At 42.7% G+C, this 18930-nt stretch overlaps 1 protein-coding gene across 1 annotated transcript in view; it reads left to right on the top strand.

The window, feature by feature from the left end:
• CWC27 (CWC27 spliceosome associated cyclophilin) overlaps positions 1-17893 on the top strand; it is a 260727-nt gene extending 242834 nt beyond the window's left edge. Inside the window, exon 14 of the mRNA XM_056112526.1 lies at positions 17465-17893. Coding sequence (XP_055968501.1) covers positions 17465-17627 — 163 coding nt within the window. The 3' untranslated portion in view covers positions 17628-17893. The remainder of the gene's footprint in view (positions 1-17464) is intronic.
• Positions 17894-18930: the final 1037 nt, after the last annotated feature.

Genomic DNA, 18930 nt, shown 5'->3' with positions numbered 1-18930 from the left:
CCACCTCTGGCCCAGCTATATAATTGGAGGCATGGCCTCTTTGGTTCCTGATTGAACTGCTTAATGGCCATGATCCCAGAGACTCAGAAACAAATCTCAAAACCCAGCGGCTTTTGGCAAAAATCCGTCAAGTCCCTGCAGTAGGTTACTAGTGCTGGGCCAACCCAGGTGGGAATAGGTTTCGTGCCTTGGGCTGTTCCCCCCGGTGGCCCAGTGGCCGCCATCTTTCAAAGGCCACTGGACAATCAGGTTTGGGCACCCAGTGACAAGACACACAGGGCCTCACAGGATGGGGGTGGAGCCAGTCCTGTCCTTCCCACCCCAACAAGACCCCAAGTCATCGCCCATGAATGGCCTCTCTGGCTCCTGATGAAGCTGCTTAATGGCCTTGATCCCAGAGACTCAGAAACAAATCTCGAAACCCAGTGGCTTTTGGCAGAAATGCGTCCGGACCCCACGGTATGTTACTGTCGTGGGGCCACCCCAGGGAGGAAAGGGTGTTGTCACTCCACCTGCTCCCCCTTGGCGGCTCGGTGGCCATCATCCTCCAGAGGCCATTGGACAGTCAGGCTTGGGCCTGCAGTGACTTAACTTGTTGTGCCTCATGGGATGGGGGTGGGGGAGCCGGGCCTGTCCTCCCCACCCCAATGAGACCCCAAGTCATCGCCCACAAATGGCCTCTATGGCTCCTGATCAAGCTGCTTAACGGCCTTGATCCCAGACACTAAGAAACAAATCTTGAAATCCAGCTGCTTTTGGCAGAAATGCGTCCGGACCACGCAGGTTACTGTCGCCAGGCCACCCCAGGGGGAAAGGGTGTTGTCCCTCTGCCTGCTCCCCTTGGCGTCTCAGTGGCCGTCATCCTCCAGAGGCCATTGGACAGTCAGGTATGGGCCCGCAGTGACGAGACATTTTGGGCCTCACGGGATGGGTGGGGGAGCCGGGCCTGTCGACCCCACCCCAATGAGGCCCCAAGTCATCGCCCACGAACGGCCTCTCTGGCTCCTGATCAAGCTGCTTAACGGCCATGATCCCAGAGATTCAGAAACAAATCTCAAAACCCAGTGGCTTTTGGCAGAAATGTGTCCGGACCACGTAGTAGGTTACTGTGGCTGGGCCACCCCAGGGGGTAAAGGGTGTTGTCCCTCCGCCTGCTCCCCCTTGGCGGCTCGGTAGCCATCATCCTCCAGAGGCCATTGAACAGTCAGGTTTGGGCCCGCAGTGTCAAAACTTGTTTGGCCTCACAGGATGGGGGTGGAGCTGGTCCTGGTCTCCCCGTCCCAACGAGACCCCAAGTCATCGCCCATGAAGGGCCTCTCTGGCTCCTGATCAAACTGCTGAATGGCCATGATCCCAGGAACTCAGGAGCAAATCTTGAAACCCAGTGGCTTTTGGCAGAAATCCCTCCAGATTTAAGTGTTAAAATTTCGGAATTTCAAAATCACATGGCCCTACTGCAGCCATGCGACATCATATGTTATTCATAACCAGCAATAGAACACAAATTGTCTACTGTTGCCTTTTCAGCAGATCTGAGTGTTGGGGTAAAATCTCAAATGATAATGGTGGGTCTGGTGTCGAAATATTGAATGTCATCAAAGTAGAGAGAGAGTAATGTGGAAATCATCTGCCCCATAGGTAGGGGGAGGGTGTGGGAGGGGGGTATACTGGGGTTGTTGGGGGTGGAGAATGGGCACTGGTGAAGGGACGGGTGTTTCATTGTATGACCGAGACTTAGACCCGAAAGCTTTGTAACTGCTCTCATGATGATTCACTAAATAAAATTATAAAAAATGAAAAAAAAAGTAAGGTGGAGTTCATGCATAATTCAATCTGCTAATCAGTGGCTTAATAAATAGCATTACTCCTACATAAAAAAAATTAAGGTAAAAGGTAAAGGTAAAGGCCCTCCCATTGATCGTCGATTTGCTCGAGCGGGCCCAGTAACGTCTCCATTGGAGACTTTTGTTACTGTGTCTGGCATATCAAATACTCTCAGTAGCTTGCCGGGCTCTCTGAGAGGGGCGGAGGAATCGAACTCGGGTCGGCCATGTTGGCCGCTTGTAAGGCGAACGCCCTACCCGCTGTGCTATCGCTCCAGCCCATGCCTACAGCATGCCTATAGTATAGTCACTGTCACTGTCACTGTCCTCCCGTTGTTCATCGATTTGCTCAAACAGGCCCAGTAACATCTCCATTGTGACAATTGTTACTGTGTTTGACTTATCGAATACGTCACGGGTAGCTTGCCAGGCTTTTGCTGTGCAGGCGAGATACTCTCGGTAGCTTGCCGGGCTCTCCAAGAGGGGCAGAGGAATCAGACTCGGGTAGGCCATGTTGGCCACTTACAAGGCAAACGCTCTACCCTCTGTGCTATAGTGTAATACCTATTATAAATTATATATAGGATCAAATACTCGACAGTGAATATGATAATGAAACTTCAGTTATTCATGTGAGATGATTGTGCTATAGTTTAATGTAGAAAGTATATGCTTTGTGGTTCTTTAAAAAGTACATATAAGGAACTGGAGTGATAGTATAGCAGGTAGGGCACTTGCCTTGCATGTGGCTGACCCCAATTCAATCCCTAGCACCCCATGTGGTATCCCAAGTACCACCAGGAGTAAACCTTGAGCTCTGCCAGATGTTGTCCAAAAACAAAAAGAAGAAACACCTATAGACATGTGCATATAGCTATAATACTCATCTACACGTGTATGCATAAGAATGCATGCAATAAGAAAAGTACAGAAAGTGATGTGTCTTTTAGTTTACAGTAGTTTTGAATGAGCCATGGTATTACATGTGATTTTTCTCATTTTTTTTCTTTTTGCTTCTCAGAATTGTTTTACTTTACACCAAAAAAAAAAATTAAAACACCAAAAATTGTAAATAGGTTATGCATATTATTAAATTTATAAAAGTAAAGAAAGATGTATATGATTATTTGATACTGTGAATGATATCTGCCCTTTAAGTGATCTATGATCAACTATATAAAGGGCATAGTTTAGGTAATTACCATTTTTGGTTTGGTTTGATTTTTATTTGATTTTTGTGCCATACCCAGTGGTGCTCAGGGCTTACTCTTGGTGGCTCTGCACTCAGGGATCACTTCTGGCAAGGGTTCAGGACCACATGTGGTGCATCAGATCATCAGACCCCTACAGTTTTAGTGCAATATTTGCACAAGTGCAAAAGAAATTGAAATGATAATGTTAAGACAGCCCTTTTTGTAGTATGATGTTCAAACCTCATTTGATCTATATGTAGTGAATGGGGTGCAGATTATTAATCATCCTCTCCAGATATGAGAAATAGTGTGACTTTCTATAGTCAGAGTTAATGGTTAAATTGCTAGAAAATCCAATTTTTCTCATTTTAGTCCATGAGTGTTTCTGTAGAAAGTGGTATATAAATTCTAAAGTAATAGCAGTTCTAGGTCTGAAAAAGCCTAGGAAGATTTTCAAAGAAAATGAGAACTGATCAGAATTTTGAAAAGACAAGAGACGTAGAATAGTAGCAAGAAGGTGGTATGACATTGCAAAAAGATGATGTGAACAATAGTACGTGACAAGGTGTGGCCTTTTTAAAGAATCAGTTGTGGGCAAACTTGAAAATTGTTTTTTCTTGATGAAATTTTTCTTTAAAAACAAACAAAAAGTCCATTTTGCTTTTCAAATACAATTCAAATTCAGCCCCCCCACACACACACACAAGAAAATTAAACCAGATCATTTAATCTTTTGATCCCGAGTTCCGTAAAATGACAAACTTAAACAATAACCAGGAGTTTTTTTAATGAGTTTCCTAAGAATCCCAACTTAAGAGAAATAAGAAGTCATAAGTCCTGCCAACATGAAGACAAATGATGTGAATGACAGTTTCACCCGGGAGGCTGCTTTGCGATGTTCTGGATCGAGGGCCTCGCGCGACCCCGAGGAGATGAAATGGAAGGTGCGCGAGGATGTGATCTCTTCCCTACGGAACTTCCTCATCTATGTGGCCCTGCTGCGAGTCACTCCTTTTATTTTAAAGAAGCTGGACAGCATATGAAGGCTGGTCGTCACATGTGAATGCAGGATATGAAGAACCTGATCACAGTTTCTCCTTCTGTCTGCAAATAAGTAGGCCCAGAAAGATGTAAGAGACTCTTTGATTGAATGGACCTAAAAATTCTACTTGTTAAGAAACAAGTTTGACTCTGGTGACTGACCTTCATCGCTGAAACAAAACTATTTGGAACATACAAAAAGATATTTTGTGGTCCTAGAACGCCCTCATGCCAGTGATATTCAGCCTCTGTCAGTGTTGGTATAATGGTAAAAAATGGCAAATTCCCTTTTCTAGCAAGTATCAGTTATAAGGGAATTATGTCTGCAGTGACATTTCTGGTCCCCTTTTTACTGCCGTCTGTTGAAGAGTTTCTTACAGCTAGTTGTTTTATGGAAGCCAGCACACAACCATGATGACATTTAAGCACAGGATCATTAGTTTATATTTTTAATAAATGTATTAAGAAAAAAAAAACAGCCAGACCGTTTAACCCAAGTGTTTGGACAGCACTTTTGTAGGATAATGTTCAAACCTCATTTCACCCAGATAGAAAGCCTTCTGAGGACGATATGTGCATTTTCTTTTTTTTTTTTAATGTAGGAATACTGCTATTTATTCAGCCATTGATTGAAGCTGATTGAGCTGGGCATGAACTTCACATTACTTTTTTAAAATTTTTTTAATTGGATATCCATGAGATAGACCATTACAAAGCTGTTTGTAAATGGGTTTCAGTCATACAATGATCCAACACCCATCCCTCCACCAGTACACACCTCCCACCACCAGTGTCCCCCGTTTTCCCCAACAACAACCCTCTACCCCCTACCCCCACCTCCTACTATGGGAGGCACGTTCCTTCTGGTTCTGTCTCTCCTTTTCCTTTTATGCATTATGGTTTGCAAGACAGGTGATAAGAGGTCATGGTGTTTGTTCACATCATTCGGTATTTTTATCAGAATGGTAAGTCTGGAGTAGCTTTTCAATTGGTTGGCAGTTTTGGGGTGTGGATGTGACTGTTGAGGCTTCCAGAAGTATGGAGAGGTTTGGGGAGGTAGCCCATCCGGACCCCAAGAAAGCCTGAAGATTTTAGTCATAAAACCACATACCAAAACTTTCAGTAGATTGGTATCTTGGTGAGGTCCATCCTGAGACGGTGGAGTCAGGCCAGGAGTATGGCAGCGATTTTGGATTGTGGAAGCAAGTGGCTGCCAGGCTGCTTGGGCGGGCACAGGCCAACCTGCCCCCCTCTGATTTACCCTGGTCTGTTCAGCGATGCTCGGGTCTGAGTTTAACTGCAGCTTTTGATCTCTTTCGAGATTCATTTATGGGTCTCTGAAGCAAGGCCAGTAATAGAGCTTACAGGGTGATACATGCATTTTCTCACTTCCTATCTCACTAGATCTAGCATACGGAAGATAAATATTAATCAATTGGCCAGTTTAACTGGCCCATTCGGAAAAGATGTCTTGGAGTTTGATGGCATAAAGTTACTTGAGAAATGCTTGTTTTAACTTGATTGTGTTTGCCTCTTCTCCAGAACTGTGAAGTTTGAAAAGATGTTTACCTAGAAAACAAGTGTTCGTAATTGCTCAGTAATTTGGAATTATATACTTCATTTATCAAGGGAAATGGTGAACAAAAATAATTCTATCAGATTTTGAAGTGACTGACTACTCAGATATATGCATTTATTTAGTAATTATTCATATTGATGGTCAGTGCAGGTATAGAGACAAAGCCACCATTCTCAGCAAGACTCTTAAAGAGCATCTGCAGTCTAGTGAAGGAGATTATATCAGAGTGATGCACTGGATTCTCTGGGAGACCAGAAGAGAGCCTCAATTCTACTGGGCGGGAAAATAATCCAGGACTAGTTCTCAGAGGGGTTGACAATGCGCCAACAGGAATAGCAGAAGGAATTGGTGTGTAGATAGGAAGTACAGAGGCTGGAAACACAAAGTTTTCTTTAGAAAATTGCAATTCAGGATAACTAAAGCATAAGATGTGACTTTTGGAGAGGGAATAAAGTATGAAATTTGACAGGGAAGGTGACCTTAGCAGAAGCTTGGAAAGGGTTCAGTAAAAGCCAGATCATATAGTCCCACTCAATGGGTTTTGGTTTTCACTGTGTTTGCAACAGGGAGCCTCGTAAGGAATTACAACAGTAGAGTTTTTGTGGATAGATTTGCATTTTTTAAAAATGTGTTAAGGAAAATACCTGACTATCATCAATAGCCACAAGTCAAACCTTAGTGATCTGATGTTCAAGAGATTACAGACAGCCTCGCCTGCAGGGTCAGGCCTGAGACCCTTACCTCTGCCCATCTTGTTCTTCTAGGCGAAGTATCTATACCTAGCACCCTCACTAGTGAATCAAAGGGAAACCGACTAATTACAAGGAGCAATGACTAGAGCTAATAAGGGCACACAAAGTTATAATGACAGTAAACTCCCTCCTCTACCATCGCACCCCTCCAAACAAGTGTCCGCCTAAAAAGGGGGATGCCTTTTCCCAAGGAGTTCCACACTGATCAAGACATTTGCGAAACTCCTCTTTCATAGGTGCAGTAAAGGTCGTATTGACTGGGAGCCACACAAATAATCATTCTTACCTTTTTAGAATAGCTTTGTTTTTGTTTGTTTGTTTGTTTGTTTGAAGTGTGTGCTCCAAATCTGTGCACTATCCAATCTGATTTGTTCCAATCACTTTTATAGATTTAGCCCTGAGATAACTTTAGATTATTTCTAAAGTTGAATTTCATGAGATGAAATTCTGTTAACTCTGTGGACGTAATTTAAGATAATACCTGTTCAAACTCTAACAGCCCAAGTTTCACCATGAATTTTGTTGACTGCCTGTGAGATGGGAGTGAAAATAACCTCTCTCCTACCTACCTATACAGTTATTGTGAAGACACCACATGAAAGCTTTTGTAGGCATCAGTGAGTGCTCTTCTTACTATTGTTTTGCAAGTTCCAAAGAAGACACTTATTTCCACATCTCTGTCTTTGTTCCTTAACAGACTACCCACCAAAGAAGAGCAGGTTTGTGCACAGTGTCAAAAGTGTGGGTCATTCACATAAAAGGCCCTCAGATGTTTGTTGAACCAATAGTTAAATCTAGTTCCTTGCCCTGGCCTCAATACTTAAGAAATGGACCCTGGATCTATTCCCAGTACCCAGTGATTAATGAACACAAAGACAAGAGTAAACTGGAAGAGACAGACCAGGGTCCTTTCCTTTGTATGCATTGTTTCTATTCCCAGACCATATGGTATCCCCTGAACACCGCCAAGAGCTATCTCTGAATACAGAGCCAGGAGTAACTCCTGAGAACAGCCAAGTGTGGCCCAAACCAATCCTACACACACAAGTGCACATGCACATACGCATGTGCACACACACACACACACACACACACACACACACACACACACACACCATGGGTTAAAGACTTGAAATTATTAAATTTAAATAATAGGCTTAGAGGCCACTGACGCTTCAAATATTCCAGTAGTTCATCATGAAGAACTAGGTGTTCTTAATCCCCCAAAAAAATAAGAACAAAAGACTGATACAAGATCAGTCCGAAGTATAAAGGTTCCTAAACTTTAGTCTTATGGTCTTAACTTTGGCTGAATTTTAAAACCACTGGGACATGCGGACCAGTAACCTAGCGCACTAGGTTACTGTTGCCGGGCCACCCCAGGGGAAAAAGGGTGCTGTCCCTCTTCCTGCTCCCCCTTGGTAGCCTGGTGGCCACCATCCGCCAGAGGTCATTGAACAGTCAGGTTTGAGCCCGCAGTGACGAGACACATGGGGCACCAAGGGATGGGGGTGGAGCCGGCCTTTTCCCCTCCACCCCAACGAGACCCCGAGTCACCACCCCCAAAGAAAAGTCAGGTGGAGTTTATGCACAATTCAGCCTAATCTGTGGCTGAATAAATAGCAATACTCCAACATAAAAAATTAAAATAAAAATAAATTAAAAAATAAAAGCCACTGGGAGAGAAAAAAAATGTAAACTACAGATGCTAAGTCTCTATCCTAGACAATTAAATCTGTGCTACTAGAGAAGTGAGAGCTCTCTCTCTCTCTCTCTCTCTCTCTCTCTCTCTCTCTCTCTCTCTCTCTCTCCCCCTCCCCCCTTCTCTCTCTTTTAAACATCCAAATGATTTAACTATCCCTGCAGCCTGTTTGATGCTGGGCTCTAGAGTTAGGCTTGGAGAAATGATGCTTTCTTTGCAATTATTGGGCAGTAATTTTCTCCCGAGCAGTGTTCAGGAATCCCAGAACAGAACCTCTTCTGTGTGCTATCCCTGACTGCTGGGCTATCTCCCCAACCTCAGGAAACTTTCCTTTAAAAAAAAAAAAAAAAGACCTACCTAAGGTAAGATAGAGAAGGGACTAGTATGACATTAATAGTTGAAAATGATCACATTGGACAAGAATTCAGTGTTTGAAAGTAGGTAAAGGGATATGCATGATAGCCTTTGAGTATCTGTAATACATATAATACCCAAAAAGGGTGGAGGAGAGAAGGAGAGAGGTGCCTGCCGTAGAGGCAGGCTGGTAGGGGAGAGGTGGGGGGTGATGGAAGGGAAACTGGGGACACTGGTATCTCTGACAGTGATTCAATTAAAAAATCTATTTTAAAAAGTCCTACCTGTGGACCAGACTCCAGGCTGAGAACTCTAGGACCTTTTCATAATGGGGGCGGGCCAAGTCCCCACCTACACCCAACATCCTCCAGCATATCAGTAGCCCAGCTTCAGAGCTTTATGACTAATCTAGGGAGAGATGCCACATGACTGCATTGTCACACTTCTCCCGCCCCAGGAGCATGCTGCTGCATATGTGGCCACATGACTCTTCCAAATTTCACAATACTGACAGTCCAATGGAGCAGGAAACTGGACAGGCAAGTTGCCTAGATTAAACTAAGATCAGTAAGGAAAAAAATAACACAAAAGACTCAGCACCAGATAGCTCAGTAAACCCTCTGACAATAACTTTAATAACACCATTGTGAGCTATAACAAAATTTTCTTTTACTATTTTTTGATATCGAATACACAGCGGATAGCTTGCCAGGCTCTTCCGTGCGGGCGAAATACTCTCGGTAGCTTGCCAGTCTTTCCGAGAGGTATAGAGGCTCTTGGGGTGACCTCTAATCACCCTTGTAGGTGTTGCCATATTTGAACCCTATCAATATTCGATATGCCAAAACCAGTAACTACAACTGGTCTCATTCACCTGACCCTGAAGGCTTCACCGACATGGCAGCACTGAGAAGGATGAGAAAGGAGAGGCCGACAAAATCTCAAGGTCGACCTAGGCTGCCACAACAAAGGAAGACAAAAGTGATCGTCTGTACTTTCAATGCACGTACGCTAGCATCAGATGCATCCATCGAGGACCTGATGGTACAAGCGCGAATGATCAAGTACGACATCATTGGTCTGACCGAGACAAGAAGGCACGAATCTCACCATGCCGTTTTCGACACTGGAGAAGAATTGTTCCTCGGAACATGCGATAAAAGAGGTGTTGGAGGCGTCGGTGTCCTTGTCAACACAAACTTGGCCAAGAGCATTGATTCATTCGAATGCCTAACAACCCGAATCGGACGTTTACATTTGAATAGATGTGGCTCACTGCCTGCAGTTTCTATCTTCGTTGTCTACGCACCAACATCTCATTATGATGAAAGAGAAATCGAGAAGTTCTACATGGAGCTAGAGAAGTTCTATAAAGAAGACCACACCTTCTACAAGATCATTGTGGGTGATTTTAATGCCAAGATAGGACCGAGAAGATCAGCTGAAGAACTTCACATCGGGACCCATGGCCTAGAATGGAACGAACAGGGTGAGAGACTGTCTGAGTTCATCATGTCGACCAAGACCATTCATGGTAACTCACAGTTCCAGAAGGCAGAATCTAAACGATGGACATGGGAGTCTCCCGGTGGATGATTCCACAATGAAATAGACCACATCATATTCAATCGACGGTTTTGCCTGACTGATGTCGCTGTTGTCCCAAAATTTCGAACGGGATCGGACCACCGTCTCCTTCGTGCAAAATTCTACTTCACAGAGCGGGGAGAAAGGGCTGCAAAGTTCAAAAAGAGAACTCCCAGAATGACCACCAACTGGGAACTCTTTGGTACTATTGTGGCAACATGGGAAGATGCCATTGTTGACAACATTGACGAGGAATACGATCGACTGGTTCAGCACCTCCATGAATGTGCGAGGAACGCCAAGAGAGAGATAGCCACAAAAAGTCGCCTATCTTCGAAAACTCTTGAGCTAATTCGCCAGCGTGGTTTGGCGCATGCCTCAGGCAACCGCAAGCTAATGTCCGAGCTTGCAAAGCAGTGCAGAGATGCGATCAAGGAAGACCTCAAAGAGAGAAGAGCAGAAGTACTGGTAGATGCGGCAGAAGCCGGGAAAAGTATTTGTAAGGCCCGCCTGTCCTTCGCCAACTATAAGACCAAGATGACTGCCCTCCGACGTCCTGATGGATCCATCACATCCTCCAGAACGGCAATGGAGAAGATTATCCATGACTTCTACTCAAATCTCTTCGATAGCCATGTCCACTTGCCAACATACCAAATTCCACAGGATGGGTATGTCGTTCCTAACGTTCTCCCTTCCGAAATCCGACACGCCATTTCGTTGGTAAAGAAGCAAACAGCACCCGGCCCAGACAAGGTCAGACCTGAACACCTGAAGAACCTGCCGTCAGTACTCATCAATACACTGGCTCGGCTCTTCACTCGCTACCTGTCTGAATGCAAGGTTCCGTCCCAATGGAAAACCAGCAGGACCGTACTACTGTTCAAGAAGGGAGACATCCATGACATTGGCAACTATCGCCCGATCTGCCTATTGTCTGTCATCTACAAGCTGTTCACTCGAGTCATCCTGAATAGGATTGGCAGAACACTAGATGAAGGACAACCATGCGAGCAAGCCGGGTTCCGCAAAGGATTCAGCACCATCGACCATATCCACACGGTAACCAAGCTCATTGAGGTTTCTCGGGAGTTCAAGATGCCGCTCTGCTTAACGTTCATTGATTTAAAGAAGGCCTTTGATTCTGTTGAGACAGAAGCGGTCATTGAAGCCCTAGCCAATCAGGGCATTCAAGCCCAATACATCAGGATCCTCCGTGAGCTGTATTGCGGATTCACTACCAGGATCTCACCATTCTACAAAGAAGTGATCGTTGATGTCAAGAGAGGGGTGCGGCAGGGTGATACCATTTCACCGAAACTCTTCAGTGCCACCCTCGAGAACATCATGCGACGACTGGAATGGGAAGGAATGGGAGTGAAGATAGATGGTCGGCAACTACACCACCTCCGCTTTGCTGATGACATTGTTTTAATAACACCAAACATCAGCCAAGCGGCACAAATGCTGGCCGACTTTGACCGTGAGTGTGGAAAGGTAGGACTACAGCTGAATCTTACGAAGACAATGTTTATGAGAAACAGCCTTGTTCCTGACGCCCCATTCGCTCTCAATGGAACGACCATCTCTGAATGCAACAGCTATGTGTACCTAGGTCGAGAGGTCAACATGACAAATGACCTGGCACCCGAGCTGCACAGGAGGAAGAGAGCGGCTTGGAACGCCTTCAAGAACGTCGAAGAAATAGCTAAGAGGACGAAGAACCTCCGGCTCCGGGCACATCTCTTTGATTCCACTGTTCTTCCTGCATTAACATATGCCTCAGAGACCTGGGCCCTACGCAAACAAGATGAGAACGCCATTCAGGTCTCCCAAAGAAGAATAGAAAGAGCTATGCTTGGAATATCACGTTTCACTCAAATGAGAGAACGAAGCCGGAGTTCTGACATCCGTCGACGATCAAGGATCAGGGACGCTGTCTCATATGCCAAGGTGTCGAAAATCAGATGGGCTGGTCACGTAATGAGATTTAAAGACGACCGTTGGACTAGAGCTGTTACTGATTGGATTCCACGGGATGTCAAGAGACCGCGTGGCCGCCCACCTACCAGATGGTCAGACTTCTTTGTCAAGATCATGAACGATCGGTTTGAGGCCCTCCATGTTCCCGGAGCGAAGAGATGCCATTGGGCTACACTAGCACGCGACAGGGACAAATGGAGACGTTACTGGCGCCCGCTCGAGCAAATCGACGACTAACGGGAAGTTAAGTGATTAAGTGATTTTTTGATAATTCCATTTGCCATTTTGTTATAATAAGCAATATAAAGTTAATCATTTTGTGGCTGCTAAGGGGGCAAGCTTGGGAGGGGGGTGGCTGGGAAACGAGTGACATTCATAGAAGAAAGGACACACTGGTGGTGGGATTGGTGTTGGAACCTTGAAAAAACTGTATTGTGAGCCAATTTGTAAACTGTGATGTTTAAGTTAAGTTTAAAACTTGTTACATAAAATTAAAATCCTACCTAAGGTCTGGGCTGGAGCGATAGCACAGTGGGTAGGGCATTTGCCTTGCAAGCAGCCAACATGGCCGACCCGAGTTTGATTCCTCTGCCCCTCTCAGAGAGCCCAGCAAGCTATCGAGAGTATCCCGCACGGCAAAACCTGCCAAGCTACCTGTAATGTATTCGATACGCCAAACACAGTAACAATTGTCACAATGGAGACGTTACTGGGCCTACTTGAGCAAATCGATGAACAACGGGAGGACAGTGACGGTGACAATACCTGGTCTAAGAGATAATATAGTAGGCTGCTTGCTTTGCACTAGGCCAACCCAGGTTCAAATCCCCGAGCCCTACCAGAAATGATCCCTGAACACAAAACCAGGATTATGTCCAAAGCACCACTGGGAGCACCAACCCTCCAAAAGAATTCTGTTTAGTTCCATATAAAGTACCACAGTAAACAGAAGCGAACACAAGCTCTACTCCCACTGCAGTCCAGCTGTCCCTAAAACCAGGGCACAGAAAAGCCATCATCAGTGCAGTAGATGTGCCGAGCATGAAAAGGTGGATGTGTGCAAAGCAAGAGACTTTCTGCAGAAGTGGTTAGACATTTTAGAAGTTAACAATAAAAAGTGAAAAAGTCCCTGCACCCGCAAGTGTAAGGTTAGAAACCAACTAATACCAGTCAGCAAGCAAGACAGGTCCAGAGGGTGTCAAGGCTTTGATTGCTGGTACAAATCACACTCAGCTTGGCTCTGGGTAGAGAACTGTAAACACGAATCAAACTGTCTTCAATAACTAACAGGCTATTCACAGTGGAGTAAACAGATAATTACAAAATGATGGGAGCTGCTGAAAGAAACAAAGTAATATTGGTGATACAGGAACTTCCTGTTGTTGTTAGAGGGTTTTAAGGGCCTGGCTGAAGTATTTTAAACTAGGGCAGGTTACAAGATCATTACATATAGTAATAGATAAGATTATTACACCTACAACAGTCTGAGGGTTGAGTGATGAATATCTATTAGAGAAATTTGAAAGTGGGAAAGAGATTTATAGAATTCCCAATGGAAATAATGTAAGGTACTGTTACATTATGTAAGTACAAATAATTCAAAAGCATTTGTCAAAAATGAATTGATTTTGGAATTCTTTTGGAATGTAGCAACTTACTATATGTCTGAATATGAGTTTCTTTTTTCCCTATTAGTATTAATTACTTTCCTATCCCAATCTGAATAGTTATTATGTCAGAATACTGAAAAACCTGGTTATCAAATTAGTGAGGTTAGTCAAGGTAGGGCTGGAGCAATAGCACAGTGGTAGGATGTTTGCCTTGCACGTGGCCGACACGGCCAACCCTATTCGATTCCTCCGCCCCTCTCAGAGAGCCCGGCAAGCTTCCCATGAAATATTCGATATGCCAAACACAATAACAACAAGTCTCATAACGAAGACGTTACTGGGCCCACTCGAGCAAATCGATGAACAACAGGAGGACAATGCTACAGTGCTAGTCAAGGTAGAGGCCCTTAAAAAAAAGAAAAATAGTTCACTTCTGTTCACTATATCCATACAGTTCCACACATACAAAAACTTGCTTGTCAAACACATCTGTGAAAATGGTAAACTTTTGCATTTTGGTAACATCAAAGTTTTTAATTCAGAATCAGAGCTTCTGCAGCATTTCTTGTTAGACACAACTGAATTTTTGTATTTGTCTTCAAATGAATAAGTTCAGAGGTTTCCATATGTAAATGATCAGTGTGTAACTAATTCCAAAAAATTCACTGTTCTGGTTGGGACAATTTCATTACCAGCCACAAGAGCAGATAATTCTGAGTTATTGGGACATACACGATTGTAATCTACCAGGCCCCTATGTACTTGAATTAAGTATGTATTATACCGTCTGCATGTGTATTCTCGCAGGAGACTATAAAATTTGGGCATGCTTTCAGTTCTTGCAGTCTGTGATTTATGGAGGCACACAGGTCAGGAGTTTATTATGCTGAAAATCATAATAACTGTTTTGTTTTGCTTTTTTAAATGAAGTGACCAAAGCATGTTGAAAGATAAATGGGTAAAGCATTTTGATTATGCTTTTCTTTCTATTAAAGATTAAATATTATTGCTGAGTAACCAGCCATGCTAAGTACTATGATATTAAAGCTGAAGTACTTTGTAAGCTGATAGCCCCTTCTTTCCTCTGGGTTTAAGTTTGTTATTAATCAAAATGTTGGACTTGTTTAGTGTAGTGCTCTATGAAACAAACAGTTGAAAAAGGCAGCTACTTTAATTTATGGCTTTCTGTTTTTTCAAATTTGTAGGAAAATCTGTTTCTTTTTGTGAACTTTGTGCTGTTTTTCACATGTCTAGATTTCAGTTCTTATACCAGAGCCAACTAAATCCAATAGTTGCAAAATTTTTTCTTGGCATAGACAGGAGGAAGGTATTGTTTCATGTTCTTAATTTCTGGTAGAGGCATTTTTAAAACATGGATAGTTTCTAATAGCTATGGATATTACAGATAAACCATTTGTGTTTGAAGCCAGAGAATAGGACATTATTTTAAATATGTGAGGGTATTAATAAAATGAGACATTATGGTTTTAATTTTTGATAACAATATAAGAATATTTAACTAAAAAATTTAAGGTCTATTTCCTTAGGTTAAGGAATGAACACAAGAGTTTATTTGGAAAAATATTAAGAACATCTGAAATGCTGAGTAGGGTCTGTGCTTAACCATCACATATAGTAAGTAACTTTGCAGTCTTTCCACTCTGCTAAACCTGATCCACATTGGATCACACACTTTCTAAAGAGTGTGCTTTTCTGGGGTACATTGCACAGTTTATAAAATATGTCAAAAAAAAGACCACCCCTCAGTAGCTGAAGCAAAAGGCTTGACGCGTTCTTAAGCGGGCAAAACAGGTTGCAAATCCTATATAGAGTTTGGGGTCAAGGATTGTTTAGGGGTTAATAGAAGCACCATTATTCAGGCTAAACTGAGTGATTGGCTGATTTTCAGAAGCATGTTCGCTAGAGTGTGTCTGCCACTGATTGACTTTCAAATGCATGAGGCTGTCACTGATGAATTGGCTTTCAGAGGTGAGTTAATGAAGTGAATTGTCACTGGTCTTTTAGGATTAGAGAAGTCACTATTGATGGATTATATCTGATTGTGTTTCAAATTGTTCTTATAGGCTGCGTAGCAGTCAACCTTATTCTAGGAGTTGGAGATTGTTTTATTCTTATATGTTAACTATAAGAAGTTGAAAATATAAGAAAACCACTGGAAATGCATCTAAATAAGCAATGAGCCTGTGATGCATTCTCTTAAAAAGGATGTTTGAGGGTGTTTTTGGCGTGGGGGGGGGGGGCGGGGGCCACACTTGATAGTGTTCAGGGCTTATTTCTGTTCTATGCCCAAAAATCACTCCTGGTATGGCTTGGGGAACCATGTTTGATGCCAGGAATAAAACCCAGGTTGCTGCATGCAAGCCAGATTCCCTTCTTACTCTGTTACCTCTTTGGCCCCTGAATAAGAATATTTTGGAAAGCAGTGAAAGTATAAAAAGCCCATTGGGATCAGATATAAAGTGATGCAAATAATTTGTCAATAATAAAGTATAAAAATGTTGGTGTGATTTACTCACTAAGTAAATTAGATTCTAGGCTATCTGTCTAATAATATCAGTCAACTAATTATTATTCCAAAAAGCTTTTCTGGGTTGGGACATTTATAAATTGACAGGTGGCTCAGCTTATTTAGTTGAAACGGCTCAACCAACAGCCCTAATGAATAGTAGCTCTTATTAATTGTACTCTCATTAATACTGTAACATTTTATTCCTGTGCCCAGATTCTTTCAAGATTCTTTAAAATCTGAGTATATCCAAAGAAGTTTATCAAATGAGTAAACTTCACTTAACATTTATACTGTCAGAGGAAAAGAGTGGGGGGGGGGGGGGAATCTCTGCTGATGTAGAGAAAAAGAAATGAATGTAATATTTAGTTTTCATCTGAAAGTCTCAGCTGGCAAATGTGGGGTGTTAATCCTTTAGGCAATTTAGCCCTATCTCCTTTGATAAAAGAAAAGCCCCGAGGACTCCTGTTTGAAAAGTTGTTTAAGTAACTAATGGGAAAAATTTGCTTAGTTTGTTTATATCTAATAACTGAACTTCTCTCCCAAATTCATTCAGCTGCACTGAAATATGGTCTTCTGACTTTCCTCTTTATTCCTGACACCTCCTAATGGGGGCAGAACTAATCACATATTTCCCTGCTACTAAGGATGGCCGACTTATGACCACTTAAGATTCAAGCACATGCTGATACCTTAAGACCAGTAAGCATTTGATAAAGTAGGAAAGCAGGATAGTTAGATTCATTATAACCAAAGGTAAAAGAAAGAAATTAGTCCTTGGCACTCTGCCACGACTTGGTTTTCTTTTGTAATGTGGTGGAGGGTGGGTGGGGAGGGAGGATTATGGTTTTACTTTAAACACTGCATTTTCCCCAAAAAAACACCATATGAATATCATTTTAGAATCTTCTTAACACATTCCTTCTCTTGACCTATCTAATCACTAAGGGCAAAAAATCAGACTAGGAATGGTTTATAATCAGAAGCAGATAAGTGTACTCTCTTGAGGACATTGGCAGAATGTTCTCTTACTATAGTTCAGGGAACATTTCTGAGTAGAACTCTTCTAACCTCCCCTAAAGGAAGGAAGCTCACGTGAAGACTGACATAGAGACTCACTGCAAGAAGCACAAACCAGCAGAACAAACTCAACATAATTTTTAATTCAATTGATTTCTGAGAAGTTTGTTTCTATGTGGTGCACCAGGAAAAAATGAATCTGATGGTTCTGTGTGACAAGAATAGTGCAGTGTAGAGCTTCTACTTATAGTTCTTGTGCCCAAAGCATTGAGCCTTTCTCTCTCTCACTTTAGGATGTCACATGTGCTTCAGTTTGAGGACAAAAGCAGAAAAGTGAAAGATGCAAGCATGCAAGACTCAGACACATTTGAAATCTATGATCCTCGGAATCCAGTGAACAAAAGAAGAAGAGAAGAAAGCAAAAAGCTGATGAGAGAGAAAAAGGAAAGAAAATAAAAGGAGAGTAATGATAACCAGAACTAGCTGGAAATGTTCCTGTGATAAATGGCCCCATAACAGCCATTGTTCCCTATAGCATCACTTAAGGGTGTGCAAAGAAGTATTTTGAACCTGTTGTCTGGTTTTGAAAAACTATTATGTAAATTGTGGAAAGACATAAGCAAATACTTTGGCTATTGATAAATGCTTTTTTCCCCTGTTGACCTTTTATATTGCTAAACTGAAATAAAATAACTTTCTTTCCAGTTTACATGTTAACCATGTACAGACTGTAAGACTCTTTGTGGTATGATTTGGCTAATTCTAAAATATGTGATGGCTTCATTTTCAGGGTTTTTATTTTAACTGAATCACAGTGAGATACAGTTACAGAGATGTTCATGGTTGGATCACAGTGTTCCCACTCCCATCCCTCCACCAGTGTACATTTCCTACTACCAACGTCCCTAGTTTCTCTCCCACCACCCTGCCTCTAGCCTGTCTCTATGGCAGGCACTTTCCTTCTGTCTCTCTGTCTGTATGTCTGTCTGTCTGTCTGTGTGTGTGTGTCTCTCTCTCTCTGCCGCCCCTCCACCTCTTTCGGACATTATGGTTTGCAATACAGATTCTGATACTGAGAGATTACGTGTGTTCCTTTACCTATTTTCAGCATGCAGTTCCAACTATCTGTGTCATCATGGTCCCTTATCTATTCCAAATGCCCTGCCCCACCAGCACTTGTGGCAAGCATCCAACCATGGACCGTTCTTCCTGGCACTTGTCCTTGGGTATTAGTCTCATACTATGGTTTGTTTTTTATACCACAAATGAGAGCAGTCATTCTCTCCTGACTCATTTCACTCAGCATGATACTCTCCATGCCCATTCATTTAGAAGTGAATTACATGACTTTATTTTTCCCAATAGCTGCATAGCATTTCATTGTGTAAATGTACCATAGTTGGAAATTCTCACAGAATATTTGAGGAAAACTTCTTGTCATTCTTTTACCATAGTATTAACTTTGGAATATACTTTTCGGTTACATAATGCAAAGATTGGTTTTTGTTTTGCATATAAATGTCTAAAAGAAGCCAAATAACATAATGAATAACCTCATGCCTTAAATAACTTCTGGGTTTGATGGACATAGGAGACTGCCAGGGGCAGCAGCCCCCGCCACGCACATTGTACACAGCCTGACCTTCCCGGGCTCCCTGCCACCTTCTGCCCTTCTCAGCACACCAGTGGCAGGAGTATGTACCTTCCAGGTTCCATTCCAGCAGTAGAACTCATTAAGATAGTAACCTCTGATGACATT

This window comes from Sorex fumeus, unplaced genomic scaffold, assembly GCF_029834395.1.
Source record: "Sorex fumeus unplaced genomic scaffold, SorFum_2.1 ptg000018l, whole genome shotgun sequence".
Classification (NCBI taxonomy): domain Eukaryota; kingdom Metazoa; phylum Chordata; class Mammalia; order Eulipotyphla; family Soricidae; genus Sorex; species Sorex fumeus.
Note: the sequence above shows the minus strand (reverse complement) of the source record. Positions and strands in the feature narration are given on the sequence as shown.